The following is an 18557-nucleotide window of genomic DNA, read 5'->3' on the forward strand; positions in this document are numbered from 1 at the left end:
CATTGATTTCGTGGTGGCCATCGGAATTGGTATACCAATTCCGACCACCGAACAGCTCCAGGATTTTGCTTATTGAAAGTGTCTATTGAAACTGAGAGTAAATAATATTTGGCTTATTTTTATTCAATAACACGTAGCCAATATATATAGAAGTGTCTATGTACAGAGGAATAAACTGTACAACTAATACCCAACTAACTAGGACAAAATTACAATATAGTCCTAATACTCCCCCTCAAGATGGACAATGAAGATTAACAATGCCCATTTTGGACAACAAAACAGAAAACGACGAGAAAGGTAAGGCCTTAGTGAATATATCAGCAAGCTGGAGATGAGTTCTGATGGGTTGAAGTTTAAGCGAACCATCAAGAACCTTGTCCCGCACAAAGTGGCAATCCAGCTCAATGTGTTTTGTACGTTCATGAAAAATTGGGTTGGTGGCAATATGTACAGCAGCGGTATTATCACAGAAAAGAACAGCAGGCGAAGACTCACGAATCTGCAAGTCACGAAGTAAAGACTGCACCCACACGATTTCACTAGTAGCAACAGCCATAGCCCTATACTCCGCCTCAGCTGAAGAACGAGCAACAGTAGCCTGCTTTTTGGACTTCCAAGAGATAAGAGAAGTACCAAGAAATATACAAAAACCTGAAACAGAACGACGGGAGTCTAAACAAGCACCCCAGTCAGAATCAGTGAACGCACGTATATGAAAAGAAGTAGTAGGTTGAAGCAAAATGCCTTGACCAGAAGTTCCTTTTAAATAACGCAACAGATAGTAAGCAGCATTCAAGTGTGACTGACAAGGACGAGCTACATATTGACTCAATTTATGCACAGCAAAAGTAATGTCAGCCCGAGATACTGTAAGATAAAGAAGTCGCCCAATTAAACGACGATAAGAAGTAGAATCAGCAAGCACAGCACCATCATCAGCACATAAACGAACATTCGGATCCATAGGGACCAAAGCAGGCCTACAACCGAGGAAACCAGTGTCTTCAAGAATATGAAGAACATAGTTGCGTTGAGAAAGAAAAATGCCTTGAGCAGAACGCGCTAATTCCAATCCGAGGAAATATCGAAGGGATCCCAGATCCTTTAACCGAAAGGTAGCATCAAGATGCTTCTTAAGAACAACAATATCAGATGAGGAAGCTCCAGTAATGATTATATCATCCACATAAACTAGAAGCGCGATAAAACGACGGCCTTGACCACGAACAAACAAAGAATAATCAGACTTTGTTTGAACAAAACCCAAAACAAGCAAAGCATGCGAAAACTTATCAAACCATTGACGAGAGGCCTGTTTTAATCCATATATGGATTTGTGAAGTTTACAAACAAGGCGCTCCCCCTGAGAAGCAACCACAGAATGCTTATAACCGAGAGGGATATCCATGTAAACATCTTCAAAAAGATCTCCATGTAGAAACGCATTGTTAACATCAAGTTGAACTAGGGGCCAATTAAAAGAAATAGCCATTGTCAAAATAACTTTTACAGTAACCAATTTGGCAACCGGAGAGAAAGTTTCGATATAATCCAACCCTTCCTGTTGAGTATATTCTTTTGCGACAAGGCGCGCCTTATACCGTTCAATAGTCCCATCAGATTTATGCTTTATCTTATACACCCATTTACAGCCAATATTATGAGAATGAGAAGGCAATGGAACAACAGTCCATGTTTTGTTTGCTTCCATAGCTTGCAATTCAGCATGCATAGCCTCATGCCAATGAGCATGAGGAACCGCTTGATGATAAAATTGGGGTTTAGTATGTAAGGAAACATTCAGGGCAAAAGACCTATAGGTAGGAGAAAGGCTAATATATGAAATAAAATGGTGTAGAGGATGGCTAGTAGAAGACTGTGGTATAGGCTCAGCATTAAGAAGACTACAATGATAGTCTTTCAAGTATGTTGGCGGCTTGATAGATCTTGAAGACCGACGAGACACAACTAAACTAGAAGAAACCGGGTCATTAGCACCAGGGATGGAAGGCAAATCAGTAGCTACAATAGACGATTCTCCTGTATTAACAACATCAACAGTGGAGGCCTCGATTGGAGCACAACCATTCGGTGATAAAACACAAGTACCACCATCAGAAACACCAATATCAGGAGAAACATCAGGGATAACAGGAGATGCACCAGATGAAGAACCAACCGAGGTTATAGGACCTTGCCCAGAAAAATCAAACGACTTGGGAAGAACCAAGTGAGGAAAAGGGTCCTCTATGTCAGTATGAAGAGTAACTTCATGGAAAGGGAAAATATGTTCATAGAAAGTGACATCCCTTGAGATAAAAAACTTCTTCTGAACTATATCAAATAAACGGAAAGCCTTCATCCCTGGAGGATAACCAACAAATATAGCAGGAGTGGCTCGTGGACAAAACTTAGAACGTCCTGACGAGAGTGTGGAAGCAAAACATAAGGATCCAAACACTCGAAGATGAGAATAATCAGGATCTTTATGAAATAGACGATGATAAGGAGTCTGCCAAGAAATAACAGGTGATGGAGTCCGATTGATTAAAAAAGCTGCTGTCAAAATACAATCACCCCAAAAAGAAAGAGGCACTCTAGACTGAAAATACAGGGATCGAGCCACATTGAGCAAGTGCTGATGTTTTCTTTCAACAACCGAGTTCTGTTCAGGGCGAGCAACACAAGAAAATTGATGTATGACGCCCTTAGAAGCAAAAAACTCAGTAAACGAAAGTTCTGGAGCATTATCCGACCGAAACTGCTTGATAGTAGCACCAAATTGATTTTCAACATATTTAAAAAACTGGGGAATGAGCCTAAGAACATCAAACTTTTGCCTCAACATAAAAATCCATGTGTATCGAGAATGATCATCAACTAAGGTGAGAAAATACTTATAACCAGAATATGTAGGCTCACGAAATGGCCCCCAAATATCACAATGAAGTAAATCAAAAGGCATATCAGCTATATGATTGTGAGCATGAAAAGATAACCGTTTCTGCTTTGATAAAGGACAAATAACACATGATCGCAGAGAAGAAACACGAGAAGCATCAATAGGTAAGATATCCTTTAATGCTAACATGTGTTTATCAGAAGGGTGGCCAAGTCTAGCATGTCACTTATTAAAATCAGAAACAGAATTTACACTACAGACAGGCAACAAATCATGTTCTAGCAAATTGGAATGAGCAAACCGAGAAGCATCTGCACGCAGAAGATATAAACCATTCCAGAGCTCAGCCTTGCCAATCGTCTTCAAAGAGGACTTGGCCTGGATGAGACATGTATTAGCATTAAACTGAACATTAACATCCAAGTTAGCAGCCAAGGCACTCACAGAGAGCAGGTTGAACCGAAAAGAAGGTATATACAACACTCTCTTAAGAGTAATGTGTTGATTAATCTGAATATCTCCAATAAACTCAACATGAATCCGAGAATTATTTGGCAAAGTGACTGAAATACCAGATGTAGGCAGCAGAGAAGTAAACATATCACGAGAAAAACAGATATGCGATGATGCCCCTGAGTCAAGAACCCAACAATAAGACCAAGGAACTTGATTAACAAGGGAGCAAGTACCTGCCACATGACTGGAAGAAGAGGCACCAGAATCGGATGTTGGCTTCATGGATGCCAAATGAGACTGCAGAAAAGTCAAAAGCCCTTGGAACTGATCAGCATTGTAATTACTCAACGAATCAGCATTGGACGAAGAAGCAACTGAAGATGGCATCGATGGGTGATTTCGAAGAAGAATTGGTACTCTTCGAAGTAGAACGAAAACCGGGAGGATAACCATGTAGTTTATAACATCTATCAACTGTGTGACCCTGGAGATGACAATGAGTACAATAAGGCCTCTCTTTCCGGCGAGGTTGTGACGAAGCACGAGTATTGTTCGAAGAGGCTGAGGTGTGCGCCAAAAAGGCCGCAGGAACTGAAGAAGCAGAAGCAGATGAAGCAGTAGCAAGAGAAGTTCGTTGTTCAACCTCTTGAGCAACCAACGAAAAAGCACGATTAATAGTCGATTCAGGCTCCATGAGCAAGAGTTGAGCACGAACCTGATTAAACGACTCATTTAAGCCCATCAAGAAAGCCATGACATACTCGGTTTGAAAGTAATTGATCAAATGTTTGACGCCGCCGCAAGTACACCGTCCACATGAACAAGAAGGACGATATGAAACAAGTTCGTTCCACAGCGTCTTCAATTTCGTGTAATACGCGCTCAGAGATAGTTGATCTTGAGACAGATTGGATAATTCACGCCGCAATTGAAAAATCCGAGGCCTATTCTTGCGTTGATAGCGCTCTTGAAGATCAAGCCAGATCTCCCTAGTCGAATCGGAAAACAATACGCTCACAGAAATTTCTTTAGAAAGAGAATTAAGGAGCCAAGCAATTACAACATTGTTGCAGATCTTCCAAGAATTGAGTTGAGCACCAGAAGGACGAGGAAGCGATCCATCGACGAAACCTAACTTGTTCTTCACAGTGAGTGCAATCAGCATAGACCGACTCCATGAGGTATAATTGTTCTCATTTAAAAGATCAGAAACAAGAACAAGACTGGTATTATCCGAGTGATGAAGATAATATGGATTGGAATAATTCTCAAGAACAGAAATGCCGTCACCGGCATTTGTAGACGAAGAATTTCCTGCATCTGTCGAAGAAGTATCAAGCGGAGGAACAATGGTTTCGTCAACCATGGCGGTGGGAAGTGGAACCTCTCAGAGAAAATCTGATACCATATTGAAACTGAGAGTAAATAATATTTGGCTTATTTTTATTCAATAACACGTAGCCAATATATATACAAGTGTCTATGTACAGAGGAATAAACTGTACAACTAATACCCAACTAACTAGGACAAAATTACAATATAGTCCTAATAGTGTCTGATTCATTTGAAGAAGGCTTTGGAGTCAATGGCTTCATATTTGGAAACCTTTACGCAACTGGAAGTGATTGAATTCTGCTTAATTAGTACACACTTTGATCAATAGCACTTCGAGAGCTGGCAATGAGATTTCTTAGCCATGCTACTTGTTTATGCAAGGATATGCACAACAGTGTATTTCAGATTGCAGCTCGAACTCGGCCTCCGGACCGATCTGAGTACTTGAGCGGACCTGCACAAAGAGGTGAGCACTCCAACGATCAAGTCAGTATAGGTCGGATTCCCAGTTTAGTTCGAGGTCAGAAAATCATCGTACCTGATCGCGGAGTGAGGTCCTCTACTTATGGGTGGTAGTCCCGCTAATCTCGCGGCGGTTACACCCGGTAATCTCGGGACCGTCGGTTACACCCGGTAATCTCGGGACCGACGGTTACACCCGATAATCATGCCGCTGACAGTAGCTCACCTCGACCCCCACCGAGCTCCTAGTATCGGACCTCGGCCAGGTTCACCTCGGCCCTCATACTTAGCATCTGTCAACGCTAGTGGTGGTGATCTAGGCGGTCCGAACTGGGCATGACTCATGAGTCATCTTGGAGCACCAATAGGGATCTTCTACGTGTCCAGGGTATTCTCTTTCCCAAACACTACTAATCATATTTATAAGCGCATTGGACCATTTACTCAGTCATTGGATGAATAAGCTCTACATCATTAATAAACATTCATACAATGGAACTGGAAGTATTTTATTTTTAGTCCTTTCAGACAGAGAGTGGAAGTATTAAACAACATATAAATTTAATACCGCCCCACTATGATTAGTTAATATAGTTTACATTAGTTTAATGCAACGACTCCCAGGTGGGGAGCCACTCAAAAACAACTCAGTATTAGTCATTATGAAGTAAACGAAAAATGCTCTCTTGCATGCACAGTGGGAAAAAAAAATATCTTTTTTTTTTAAACAAACATCTAATAATGTGCAAGGTTTTAAAATTTGATACTAGAAATGTCCATTATCGATCAATGTCTTTTGAAAAATTATGAAAATAAAAAGTTCATAACAAAAATTTATATTAACAAATAATTATTTTTAAGTTAAAAATTGTTAATATTAATATTAATTATGTCCATATTTATTATAATATTTGATCAAATTTTTATGTAATACTAAATAAATGTCTAACTCACAGTGGATATATGAAAATGTCGATGAAATGTGAACCAAAATTTAGTACCGTAATAACATTTAATGATTATAAAATATGGGTTGTCCAATAATTTATTATCAACTGGTAGTTTTTGTTCATTTTTAATAAAACACAAACAAGCTTTAGTCAAACATCGATGGTCATAGCATGCCTAAACATAGTTGTCTTTTACTTATTTTATTGGTAAATACGAAACAAAAATAATAAATAATTATCACTTTTGTGGGTCATATCAAGTGGCATAATTAATGAGATCTGCCCACTTTTCTTTTTAAATAATTTTTAAGCAGGATTTTTAATACGATGAAATGTTTATGGGTAAGTTGTACAAATTAATCAGATGTCATAATTACATGCCTAGACATTCAATTATAAAAATTAAACCTTTAACTTTCATAGATAAAAATTTAGACTCCAAACATTCAACATAAAAATTAAACCTTCAAAATTTTTAGGAGGAGAAAGTTACTAGAATCCTTGAAGTTTATAATTTTTAACAAGAATCGGACAGACTCCTTGTTCGGAAGACATTCTCTGGCCACCTCTCCGGCCTAAACTCCTCATAATCCTTTCCCTATACCATATGCTCTCCATCCGTGGCAGAAGGAATTCCATAAAATCTGAGGATTTGTCTAGTTTGTCCACTCATACAAAAATCAAATCGAAACAAAGTTTGAGTTGAAACATATCTTTCATTTTTTAGACTCTAAGAAAAATTAAAGAAAATGAGAAAAAACAAAAGTTTGAATTGTTTTGAAATTCTCTGTTTATGTTTATTAGATGACCTCTTACATATTGCTAATCAATTAAAAATGTATTAGTTAAATAGTAATATCTGAAGTACTCTAAAATATCACTTTATGTCCTTTTTTTCTTCCCCTTTGAATACACTTATTGTTCTTCTCAAGTGCGAAATTAGGATTACTGATGTCACCAAAGGACATCGAGGGATGTTCTTCCTTTGGATGTGATGGGCATCCTAACTGGAACTCAATATCGGTACGGTGCTCTACCAATTGCAGGCTGCCACTTAAATCAGAACTCAGTTTGAGACAGCAGCAAAGAGGAGAGTAAGAAATTTGGTGCGAGAATGTACACATTTGTGAAGGGATTGACTCCTCCTCTTACCGGGGAGAGATCTTTGGAGACTATTCTCTAAGAAGTCCAGGTCGTGCAGCTAGGCATATAATCCCTAGTGGGCTCTAAGGATACTCTATGGCATGGAATCAACTTTCTGCTGCCCTTCAGTATGTCTCCCGTCGGCTTCCCTATGTTGAAGATGTCGTCTGCCAACTACAGTGTCTGTTGTTGGTCACCCGAGCTCCTTCTAAGCGGGCACACGGAGTATGGTTTGTTGAAAGTAAACATGCACATTCCTAGATACATTATACATGTATTTGAATTACTATTTAATTAAGTACATTCACGTATTTAGTTGTTTAAGGTAGACTAGTTGTATATGCTCATGTATGTATAGCTATACTGGATCAAAGACCAGAATTAATATTAGATCCAGATCTTTCCTTGCAGTCCTTTTAAGTAAGATTGTCTTTGATGTCTTTCAAACAAGTGTGTTGAAAAGAAAACAAAGAGAGTTTGTGAACCAAGTGGGTGTAGTTTGTGATGAATTTTTCAATACAAGTGAAGTTGTTTATTCTCAAATAAGTCTTGAGAATTTTCCACGTGTGCGCTCTATTTTCAATACAATTTACTATGACTCGCATCAGCTTAAGGTTTTGGGTTAAGTAGTGATTTAATATAATATCAAAGTAGGTTGTCTTGTGTTCGAAGCCATTAACCATTTAATATCACTACCTTTCCATTTAATATTGTTGATAATCACTTGTTCGGTATATATATATCTATAATCTTATGTTTCTGGTTTGGGTTTAGTGGTTGATTTAAGAATTTTTTTTTTTCCTTTTCTTGGGAGGAAGGGTGAATTATAATCACCTCATTAAAATGATAGAATATGCACAACACTACTCCAAAAGACACCTTTATGGGAAGGATATCTTAATTAATACACAATGCATCTCCATTTCGTATTATTTATCCAAAGGACCAATCATTGAGAAATCAGAATAGTATGGGCTTCCTATTCCTGAAAAACAATAAGTAAGTGGCCTGTAAAGCTGCCAATGCATCAGCCCAAAGCCTAAACTGCAGCACACCAAAACAGTAAACTGGAACAATAGCCATCCCAGCAACAAGCAATGGAACCCAAGCCGTATCTTTCCCATAGAACAGGAAGAACGTGGCGCTGAAAGCCAAAACCATACTCAGTACAGAGAAGAAGAGTGTTCCAAGCCCGAACACCAACTTTAGTGGCAGCCAGATGAGGAAATCTTCTTCTGCACAGCGCGATGTGAGGATCGAGAGAAACAATAGAATTGAAGTTGAAGACGAGATCAAAGCTGTTGCATCTGATATCACAAATACGGTGAACCATTTGTGGTGAAGAAATATGGGAGCGCCTGTGTTGTTGTCGTTGTTGTTGCCGATGTTGTTATTGTTGTTACCGCCTGGTACAGTGAAGACCGCAGCAAAAACTACGGTGGCGATCAGAGTTGCAACCAACATACATGAATTTGCTGTTTTCTTCATCCATTTTTCTCCATCTTCCACTAGGTTTTTGTGTTGTAGGGTGAACAATTCGCGCGGGCTTCGCTTCCCTTTCTTTCTTCTCATCGTAAGCTCTACTATCTTCTCCACTTCCTTCGATAGTAACAAAATACCATATAAGAAAAATAATCCATGTCTATTATAAACGTCTCTGATCTTTTCAATGTGAGATCCTTAACATGTTCTTATAGAAAAGAGAGAAAGATAACTATAAAAAGTACCTTAAACCATATAAGCTCCCGATGCATTTGAAAGGCTGCTCCCGAGACCCGGTTGAGATGACTTGGATCTGCCCTTTTGGCGGCCAATTCAAGCAAGCTCATGTTTTCCTCGTCAAAATAATATGGCAAATAATCCAAGAACTCACCCATTTCATAGATCAAACTGAATACACTCTCTTGTCGATTTTCAACCGCTACATGAAATATGCTCTTCCGCTTACCATCGACTTTCCATGCAAGATCAGGATATGAATTTATTAACACTCTAAGAAACTCAACGTTTCCAACTCTTGCAGCATCATGTAGCATGCTTGAGGGATTTTTGATGAAATCAAACATCTCATCTTCAGGAATCTCATCCAGAACAACTCTCCACATCAGTTCAACCATTTGATGGGCTTGTATCTGCATCATTTTCTTTTTGTATATATGCTTGAACCCTAAACATGGATGAAAATAAAACAAAAAAATGTTTAAAAGTTGTACCCAGAAACAAAACCCCCCAGAAGTACATAACAGAGAAAGAAAACTAACAGCTATTGATGTATGCTTGCCAGATGGTTGGCTTATTTTTGGTGCCAATCGCATTTGACCTTCGAGCCATTATATGTAAGGGTGTATCATTATTGAAGTCCCGCTCTAGTGCTAGTGACTTGTTCCACTCTAGAATAAGCAAAGCTATATCTGTCAAGAACAAGAAAACAACATAACCCAATTAAGAATAATAATACTTTAGCATTGCTCTCACTAGTGTTGTACTAACTTTGGACAGAGTTATTTTGATTGGTACTTTTTTTCTCCCGAATCCACGTTGAAAAGATAAGGACGCAACAAAAGTTTATAATATATATGAGCTATCCATCTTATTGCCGATTAATTGACGGAATCTCATAGATATTGATAATTATTAATTGGAAATAAATAACCCACATTAAAAAGTTATAACAATACTATAATTATCACCAAACTATTTTTCCAAAAAGTTTCTTCTAAAATAATTAAGTATTTTTTTCGCTGAACTATACTTTCTTGCTAACTAGGCACGAACACCAGAAGAAAGAACTCTCACTGCTCTCCTTGGTTAGTTTCTCTCTTACCTGTCAAAAATTTTAGTGACGAACAACGATAATCTTGAACAATATATATCGTTGTTTTCTGTCCATCATCCTAGCCAAAAGTAAAGAAGAGAGAGAAGTTGAATTGATATTGAGCAGAAATAACAAACCATAATAATCAGCGGAGATGGCACCAACAAGAAGCTCCATTTGCTCCTGGATTGACAATCCATAGACGGGGGTTTTGGAGAGCAGATAAGAAACCATGTGCTGGTGTTTGTATCTTGCAGCAATTAGAAGAGGGGTTGCATTTCCGGATCCACGGATGAGGGGCAACGCCTTGTACTTGCGCACCATTAGCTTCGCGATATCAACGGCGCCTGATGCAGCAGCGATGCACAGCGCTGTGTTTCCGTATTTGTTTTTCAAGGCCAAGTCGTGGCCGTCCAGACGTTCAACCAACTTCTCGACAAAAACAGCCTTCTTCACTCTGGTGGCAATGTGGAGCGCAGTTTCGCATCTGTCGCTTATCACCATTGTTAGGGCTCCTGGATGCATGATTTCCATCAGCTTTGCAGTCTTCCAGTCGCCCTTTAGTGCTGCTTGGTATAGCCGAACACGCAGTGGGCGGTTGTCGATTCTTCTACTCCCTAAACATCAATGAATTCAAAAACTTAAACTGATGGATTGAAGAGTGAAGTTAATTATCATTCATAAGCTATCTCTAACAATAATTGGTTATTGCTGTTGCCTACTAATTGTAAGAATTTTGTCTTTGCTTTTGTGTTCATTGTGCTAGGAGAAGAAGAATTTATGATCTTTCACAAGCTTCGACTTTTCCCATTTGGGGAATTGCAGGGAAGGGGGCTCAGGATTTTCTAGAACATATTTTTTACAATAGGTAGGCAAAATAAGCCTTAATTAATATTCGTCCCACATTTTTTTTTTGCAGAAAATATTATTTCATTATGCAAGCAATAGAGAGAAATGATAAAAATAGTATAATTACCAAACAGAGGACATTTTGAAGATACCAAAAATATAAGTTCAATATTCCACCTAAGGCTCCGTTTACTTGAAAGAGAATGAGAATCGAAAATCAAAATTTTCATTTTATTTACTAAATCGTAGGAATAAAATAAACGATAGAATTCTTCTCAAACTTTATAATCATTCTAATCTCATTCTTCTAATATAACTTCATCAATCTCATTCTCCTATTGTTTTATTCTATTATTACTTTACAATTTCTACTCTTTCTTTCTCGTTGATAATGAGACTCATTACTTTAATCATTTTACATTTTTGTTACTTTCTTCTAATAAAATTTATACAACTTAGTGAATATGATTGTATTATAAAATATTTCAAATTTCTATTTTATTTTTTAATTAATTAATTATACTTTATTATTATTAATTAATATTAATACTTTTTTTAACAACCGAGAATTTCTAAACAATAGGGTTTAATAATATTTTATATTAAATAATGGTTATTCTAATAAACTAATTAGCTAAAAATGAAAAATACAAATTTAATTTAATAAAGCAAGAAAAAAAGGGTTAGCAGGCTTAGCAGCAGGAAATAGAGCACTTACAGGAAAAACGGAAGCTGGGAATTTTAGACTTGGCCCATCTCAGATCGATCTTGGGCGACTGCGAAGTTCTTGTGCTAATCATGACCAGCTGCTGCTGATTTTCGTCCCCTTGCGCCGGCGAATCAGCCGCCTCCAAGTCGTCGATGCCACGGTGGTCCTCTCCGTCTCCGGCGTCGTCAGCATCACCGTCGGTGACCGTCTCCGACCACCGGACAGCCCTGGGGTCGTTTGATTGAGACGAAGAAAGCGGCTTGCGAGTCAATGGCATCATGTTGTTTATGGAATAATGATGGAGAGGGTTCTTCTTCTTCTTCTGAAACTGCAAATTATAATATGAGAGATTATTGGTTTTTGTTCAGCACAAATAAACTCTCTCATAACTCATTCATTGGTCATTACATTATTAATGGCGAGAGCCGATTGGGCGCTGGGAAGTGAGCCATATACAAGTTAATAATTTTATGAGGGATTGGATTGTTTATTCACCACATTGGATGACGTCACTCACCAATTGTCTGGTAACGCAAGCACAAGCACCAAAGCAAAGGCTTCAATTTCAAACCCAGCTGCAACTGCAACATAAATTATTGCTTATATTAGGAAGCCCCAGAAATGAGGATAAGTCTAGCTCGACATTTTATGCACTCCAACCTGGAAATCTTAGCCTTATTACAAGTCTAAAAAACACAACGGTTTATTATTATTTTTTTTCTTAATCCTTTAACAAAATTTAAATCCATTTCAATTTAATATTACATCTCATCTATTACCGTGTTTTCACTCAAATCTCTGATCGCTCCTGCTCCTGAACTTTGGGTGGGTAAAATTCAAAGAAAGACATGTCCAAAAAAGAAAAAAATACTCCAACATTCAAGTTAGTCATAATCCAAAGTATTCGTTCTTAAGAGCACATTGACCTTAAGAAAATAAGTATATGTCAATTATTGTTGAATTATGTTCTAGGTTGACTTTTTGAGATAGTATTGAGTTTCTTTTTAAACCTCCAAGAAGATAATTAAGATAGCGTTGAGTTCCTTTTTAAACTTCAAAGAAGATAATTTCTAATATATATGGAAAATAAGATAAGCGGGACAAATTTTTTCCCTTAAAAAAGCACTTCGAGAGCGATGAATCTCCATGATAATGAATGGATTTCCATTATATAAAAGAAATTTAATAATACTATAATTAGTTAAAATAAACAAAATATTTAGAATAGTTAAGTACACCTCCCCTCCCCAGTCCCCACCTTTCCGGCACAATGAGGTATTAGAAATAAACAATATTTGGTAACACATTTTATTTTTAGTTTTTAGTTTTAAAAAAATTATACGTACTTCCTCCTAATTTTTTATGGTATTTTTAATCAAATTTTAAGAGCAAAAATAAAATTTTCAAATTACTCTTTTTTTTAAAAAAATTATCTTAGATTTCAAAATCGTTTTTAGAAGGTACATAACAAAATAAAAAAAAATACAGGTTAAACTAATATTTATAACTTGATTTTTAAAAATAAAATTGTTATCAAGTAGGACTTCTAGCTATGACATGCTTTAAAATTATCGAACAATCAAACTATCAAAAATTAAGATTAAATCTGAATTTCAACCCAAAAATTAACGTGAAAGACAGAAAGGACGACTTCGTAGTCAACGTGTTCACGGTCATAAATAAATAGATTCACATGCCCAATTACAGCTGTCTTTTACTTATTTTGTTTAGAAAATAAATACAAAACAAAAATAATAAATAATTATGACCACGCTATTGCAGCCAGTAAAATATTAAATATCCATATATAGATACTTCCATTGATATTTTCCTATAGACATAGGTTGACATCATCATGAGAAATATATCGGTAAAAGAAAATAAATATAAAAAATATTACTATATAGATATAATATTTTTAGAAAGATATATAACATAATTTAATAGAAATAGTGAAATTAATTTAAATATTTTTGACAAATTTTTTTATAATCCTTTTAAAAATATTAATCAACCTCAACATTTTATTTTCATCAAAATTTTCGTAAAATTAAGACTTCAACATTTACATAAATATCAATATTTAAAATTTTAGTTCAACTCAAACTTGTATATGATATGATATTATTGTCTATGTAACCACCACCTTTGTTTTCAAAAAATATTTTAAATGCAATTCTCTCTTTTTTTTTTCTAATTTTTTTAAGACCGTTTATTAATAACTTTTTACTTGCTTAAAAATATTTTCGATATTTTATTTAGATTTTCTAAAAGATATACTTTATTAGAATTTGGAAATTCAACTAAATTTTAAAAAATGTTTTTAGAACGTATATAGAAAAATGAATATTTTATTAATTAGTACAAAAGTTTAATTTAGAAAAAGAGAAAAAAAGAAACTCATTTACATATATAACACTATGTTGGGTGAACGAAATGATCCCAATGTGAACATGATATAGGTCGGAATGTGCCAAGTTACCATATGACCACAATGTTTTGAGGTATCGAGCTTAGGGCAAATAAATTATAGGCTCTGACGTTGACAAAGGACGAATTGAAGTATATTAAGATGCATCCAAACCACTTGTTAATAAACATTTTTATTACAGTAGAAAGTTTGAAAAAAAAAGCACATAATTCAAATCAATGTAGGATCGAATGGCAACACTAGAGGGGGGTGAATAGGGTTGCTTACCAGTTTTTGAAAATTAAAAATAAATTTAAAGTAATGAACAATTATGCAACCAATAAAAGAAGATTAACAAGAAGAGGAAACATTGAGCAAAATATTTAAGTAAACCTATATGCAATCTACCAAGATTCAAAGTAGGTAAATACTGAATTTAAAAGAGAGAAGAGAGGAGAGTGATGACACCGAGAAATTTTATAGTGGTTCGGAAATTCCTACTCCACTCCCCAAGACTCCTTCTTGGGTATTTTACTGCAGTGGCTCTCTTAATGGGTGAGAACCAAACCGATCGACCCTCTTTTTGTCCTAGGCTTAAGAGAAACCCAAAATCCTTTTTACTGGTTCAGGATCCAACCAATTTACTTTTCTCACAACCCAAGGTGCACCCACACCTTAATACAAAACCCAATTTGAAAATATAGAATTCAAAAACAAAGTAGATTACACAAATTTTGCACCAAAGTAATGGCTAAAAAGCCACACTCTAATGAATCTCTCACAAAAAAATTGAGCAAGTTATGTGTAGGAGAGAATGAAGATTTTGCAAAAGTTGAGAGGAGAATTTGAAAACAAATGATTTTGATTTGATAGTTGGTGTGTAGAATGATGGAATTTGGTGGCTTTAAATAGAGCTTCTATGATGAATTTTGGTCATTGGATTTAGGGCAACAAAGGATGAATGGTATAGATTAAGATGTGAGGTAAGGAAATGAAATGAAAACATAATTATGGTGATTAAAAGAAATTGGTGGAGATTGAGAAATCATTGAGATTGTGAGTGATTGAGGAGATTGAGAGTGATTGAGGAGATTGAGAGAAATTGGTGGAAATTGATTTGTGGAGATTGAAAGCGCCACATGTCATCTTCTCATTTGTTCGATTGTTGGATGTCACGTCAGCATAAGTATGTCCTCTTGATGTCACATGTCAACTTCTAAGCGGTCCACTTGTCCATGTCACCCACCATGTAGGATTTGTCCACGTCACCCACTACGTAGAATTTTTCTCCTAACTTGTTTTGACCATAACTTCTTCGTTTAAACTCCGATTTGAATGATTTGACAGTCATTTGTTTTGTCTTTAAAAGCTCTACACTATGAATACTTTGAAACACTCAAATTGTTAGTTTATACTTTGTTTGTGATCATCAAAATATTTGATTTGATTGAAGCCATAAAACTAACAATCTCCCCCTTTTTGATGATGACAAACCACTCAAGAAGACATGTTCACAAAGTGGCTATATTCTCCCCCTTTTGTTATTATCAAAAAAAAATTTCATGAAATTCAACTCCCCCTTAATAAGATAATTATTGCATGGTAAAAAAAAATTCTCCCCCTCGATCATACATACAGAAAAATTCTCTCCCTAACAAATACATTTAGACAATTAAATGCGAAGGATGCCAAGTGCAAGTCTATTCCTACAAAATGCTTATTCATTTAATGGTTTAGTAAGAATATCTGCTACTTGTTTTTCTGTGCAAACATAATTAAGTACAATATTTCCATTTTGCACATGTTCTCTAAGAAAATGATGTCGGATATCTATATGTTTTGTCCTAGAATGCTGAATGGGATTCTTGGTTAAATTTATGGAACTAGTATTATCACAAAAGATTGAAACATGTTCAAAATTTAAACCAAAATCACGTAATGTTTGTTTCATCCATAAAACTTGAGAGCAACAGCTTGCAGCAGCAATATATTCAGCCTCAGTAGTAGATAATGCAATAGAATTTTGCTTTTTACTAAACCAAGACACTAAAGAGCTACCCAAAAACTGGCAAGTTCCACTAGTACTCTTCCTATCGGTTAAACTACCAGCAAAATCAGCATCGGAATAAGCAATTAAATCAAGAGATGCATTCTTAGGATACCATAAGCCCAAGTCAACAATTTCAAGCAAGTATTTAAAAATTCTTTTAATAGCATGAAAATGTGATTCTTTAGGACATGATTGAAATCTAGCACACATGCATACACTGAACATAATATCCGGTCTACTTGCAGTTAAGTAAAGCAAGGATCCGATCATACCTCTATAAGCTTTTATATCTACATTTTTACTTTTTTCATCCTTATCAAGCTTTGTAGTAGTGCTCATTGGAGTGTTTGCTATTTTGGCGTTATCGAACTTGAACCTCTTGAGCAGATCTCTTGTATATTTTTCTTGATTGATGAAGATTCCCTCTTTAAGTTGTTTGATTTGAAGCCCAAGGAAGAACTTGAGTTCTCCCATCATGCTCATCTCAAACTCACTGTGCATACACTTAGAGAATTCTTCACATAATGAAGTGTTAGTAGCACCAAAAATAATGTCATCTACATAAATTTGCACTAACAAAATATCATTTTCTTTGGTTTTAATAAAAAGTGTATTGTCAATAAGTCCCATTTTAAAACCTTGTTCAAGCAAAAATTTACTCAAACGGTCATACCAAGCTCTAGGAGCTTGTTTAAGACCATAAAGAGTTTTCTTTAATTTATAAACATGATTTGGATTTTCAACATTTTCAAAACCAGGAGGTTGTTCAACATATATTTCTTCCATCATAAAACCATTTAAGAAAGCACTTTTGACATCCATTTGATATAAAGTAAAGTTCTTATGAGATGCAAATGCAAGCAACATTCTAATTGATTCAAGTCTAGCAACAGGAGCCAAAGTTTCCTCATAATCTATTCCTTCTTCCTGACTATATCAACCTAGCTTTATTTCTAACAATATTACCAGACTCATCCATTTTATTTCTAAAGACCCATTTAGTACCAATAACAGGATGATCATTAGGACGTGGGACTAATTCCCAAACATTGTTTCTTTTGAACTGATTTAACTCATCTTGCATACCAATTAACCAGAATTCATCAACTTCGGCTTCTTTAAAAGACTTTGGTTCAATTTGAGATACAAAAGCAACATTATTTAATGCATTTAAAGAAGATCGAGTTCTTACCCCTTGGGATACATCACCTATAATTAACTCCTTCGGATGGTGAATTGAGAAACTCCAATCCTTAGGAAGGGTTTCCTCTGGCACTTGTTGAGTCTCATTTACTACAACTTCCGAGTTATTATCTTTAAAGTTCAAACTCTCAAAAGACATTTCTAACTCATCACTAGCTGGAACTTGATTAGCAGTAATATGAGATTCATCAAAAACAACATCAATTGACTCTTCAACTACAAGGGTTCTTTTATTAAAAACTCTATATGCTTTACTACATGCTGAATATCCTAAAAATATGCCAATATCAGTTTTTTACTCAAACTTTCCAAGTTTCTCTTTATTTTTTAAAATAAAACATTTGCAATCAAAAACTTTGAAATAACTGATATTAGAAATTTTATCATTAAAAAGCTCATAAGGGGTTTTATTCAAAATTGGCCTTATTAAAACACGGTTCTTCACATAAGAGGCAGTATTAACAGCTTCAGCCCAAAAATATTTTGGTAAATTATACTCATTTAACAAAGAAGTAGCTAATTCTTACAAAGAGCGATTTTTCCTTTCTACAACACCATTTTGTTGTGGTGTTCTTCGAGAAGAAAAATCATGAGAAAAACCATTTTCATCACAAAATTTTTCAAAAGCTACATTGTCAAATTCTCCTCCATGATCGCTTCTAATTTTTGAAATCATAAAACCTTTTTCATTTTGAATTTTCTTTGAAAAACTAATAAATGCTTTTATGGCCTCATCCTTATGAGATAAAAATAAAACCCAAGTAAATCTTGAAAAATCATCAACTATAACAAAAGCATAATGTTTTCCATTTAGACTTGCAACTCTAGTAGGTCCGAATAGATCCATATGTAATAATTGCAAAGGCCTAGAAGTAGAAACCATTTTCTTTGCTTTATAGGATGACTTAGTTTGCTTACCCATTTGACATGCATCACAAACTTTGTCTTTTTCAAAATTTAATTTTGGAAGACCTCGAACAAGAGATTTCTTGGAAATATTTGAAATCAGATATATGCTAACATGACCTAATCTTCTATGCCACAACCAAGAATCATCATGCATAGCAGACAAACATTTATTAACAACGGGACAGTCATTCAATTCAATAGTCTAAACATTTTTATCTCTATTTCCTACAAACAACTTTTGTCCATCACAAGCATTTTCAATTATGCAATTTTTATCATTAAATACTACTTTATAACCTTTATCACATAATTGACTAATACTTAAAAGATCATGCTTTAAGCCATCAACAAGCAACACAT

General features: G+C 35.5%; 2 protein-coding genes across 2 annotated transcripts; both read right to left on the reverse strand.

The window, feature by feature from the left end:
- Positions 1–3127: 3127 nt before the first annotated feature.
- Positions 3128–4727, reverse strand: LOC111011669 (uncharacterized). Its single transcript, XM_088122246.1, has 3 exons — positions 3866–4727; positions 3595–3735; positions 3128–3537 (listed from the first exon to the last, which is right to left on the reverse strand). Exons 1-3 carry the CDS (start codon positions 4725–4727, stop codon positions 3128–3130), a joined length of 1413 nt encoding a protein of 470 aa, XP_087978372.1.
- Positions 4728–8127: 3400 nt separating this feature from the next.
- Positions 8128–12053, reverse strand: LOC111008689 (uncharacterized). Its single transcript, XM_022281450.2, has 5 exons — positions 11635–12053; positions 10205–10684; positions 9514–9663; positions 8980–9419; positions 8128–8851 (listed from the first exon to the last, which is right to left on the reverse strand). Exons 1-5 carry the CDS (start codon positions 11903–11905, stop codon positions 8213–8215), a joined length of 1980 nt encoding a protein of 659 aa, XP_022137142.1. The 5' UTR covers positions 11906–12053; the 3' UTR covers positions 8128–8212.
- Between the last annotated feature and the right edge of the window lie 6504 nt (positions 12054–18557).

Source organism: Momordica charantia (genome assembly GCF_013281855.1).
Source record: "Momordica charantia cultivar OHB3-1 chromosome 3 unlocalized genomic scaffold, Mcharantia_2.0 BLBB01000003.1, whole genome shotgun sequence".
Taxonomy (NCBI): Eukaryota; Viridiplantae; Streptophyta; class Magnoliopsida; order Cucurbitales; family Cucurbitaceae; genus Momordica; species Momordica charantia.

Excerpts from the sequence above, each read along its gene's own strand:
- LOC111008689 (XM_022281450.2), bottom strand. The coding sequence starts at position 11,905 with ATGATGCCATTGACTCGCAAGCCGCTTTCTTCGTCTCAATCAAACGAC. Across the intron at positions 10,685-11,634 it reads TCCCAGCTTCCGTTTTTCCT|GGAGTAGAAGAATCGACAAC; the intron begins GTAAGTGCTCTA and ends ATTGATGTTTAG. Across the intron at positions 9,420-9,513 it reads GCAAGCATACATCAATAGCT|GGTTCAAGCATATATACAAA; the intron begins GTTAGTTTTCTT and ends ATCCATGTTTAG.
- LOC111011669 (XM_088122246.1), bottom strand. The coding sequence starts at position 4,727 with ATGGTTGACGAAACCATTGTTCCTCCGCTTGATACTTCTTCGACAGAT. Across the intron at positions 3,736-3,865 it reads CCGGAAAGAGAGGCCTTATT|TTGCTTCTTCGTCCAATGCT; the intron begins GTACTCATTGTC and ends TGCCATCTTCAG. Across the intron at positions 3,538-3,594 it reads TTCTTCCAGTCATGTGGCAG|GGGCATCATCGCATATCTGT; the intron begins GTACTTGCTCCC and ends TTCTTGACTCAG.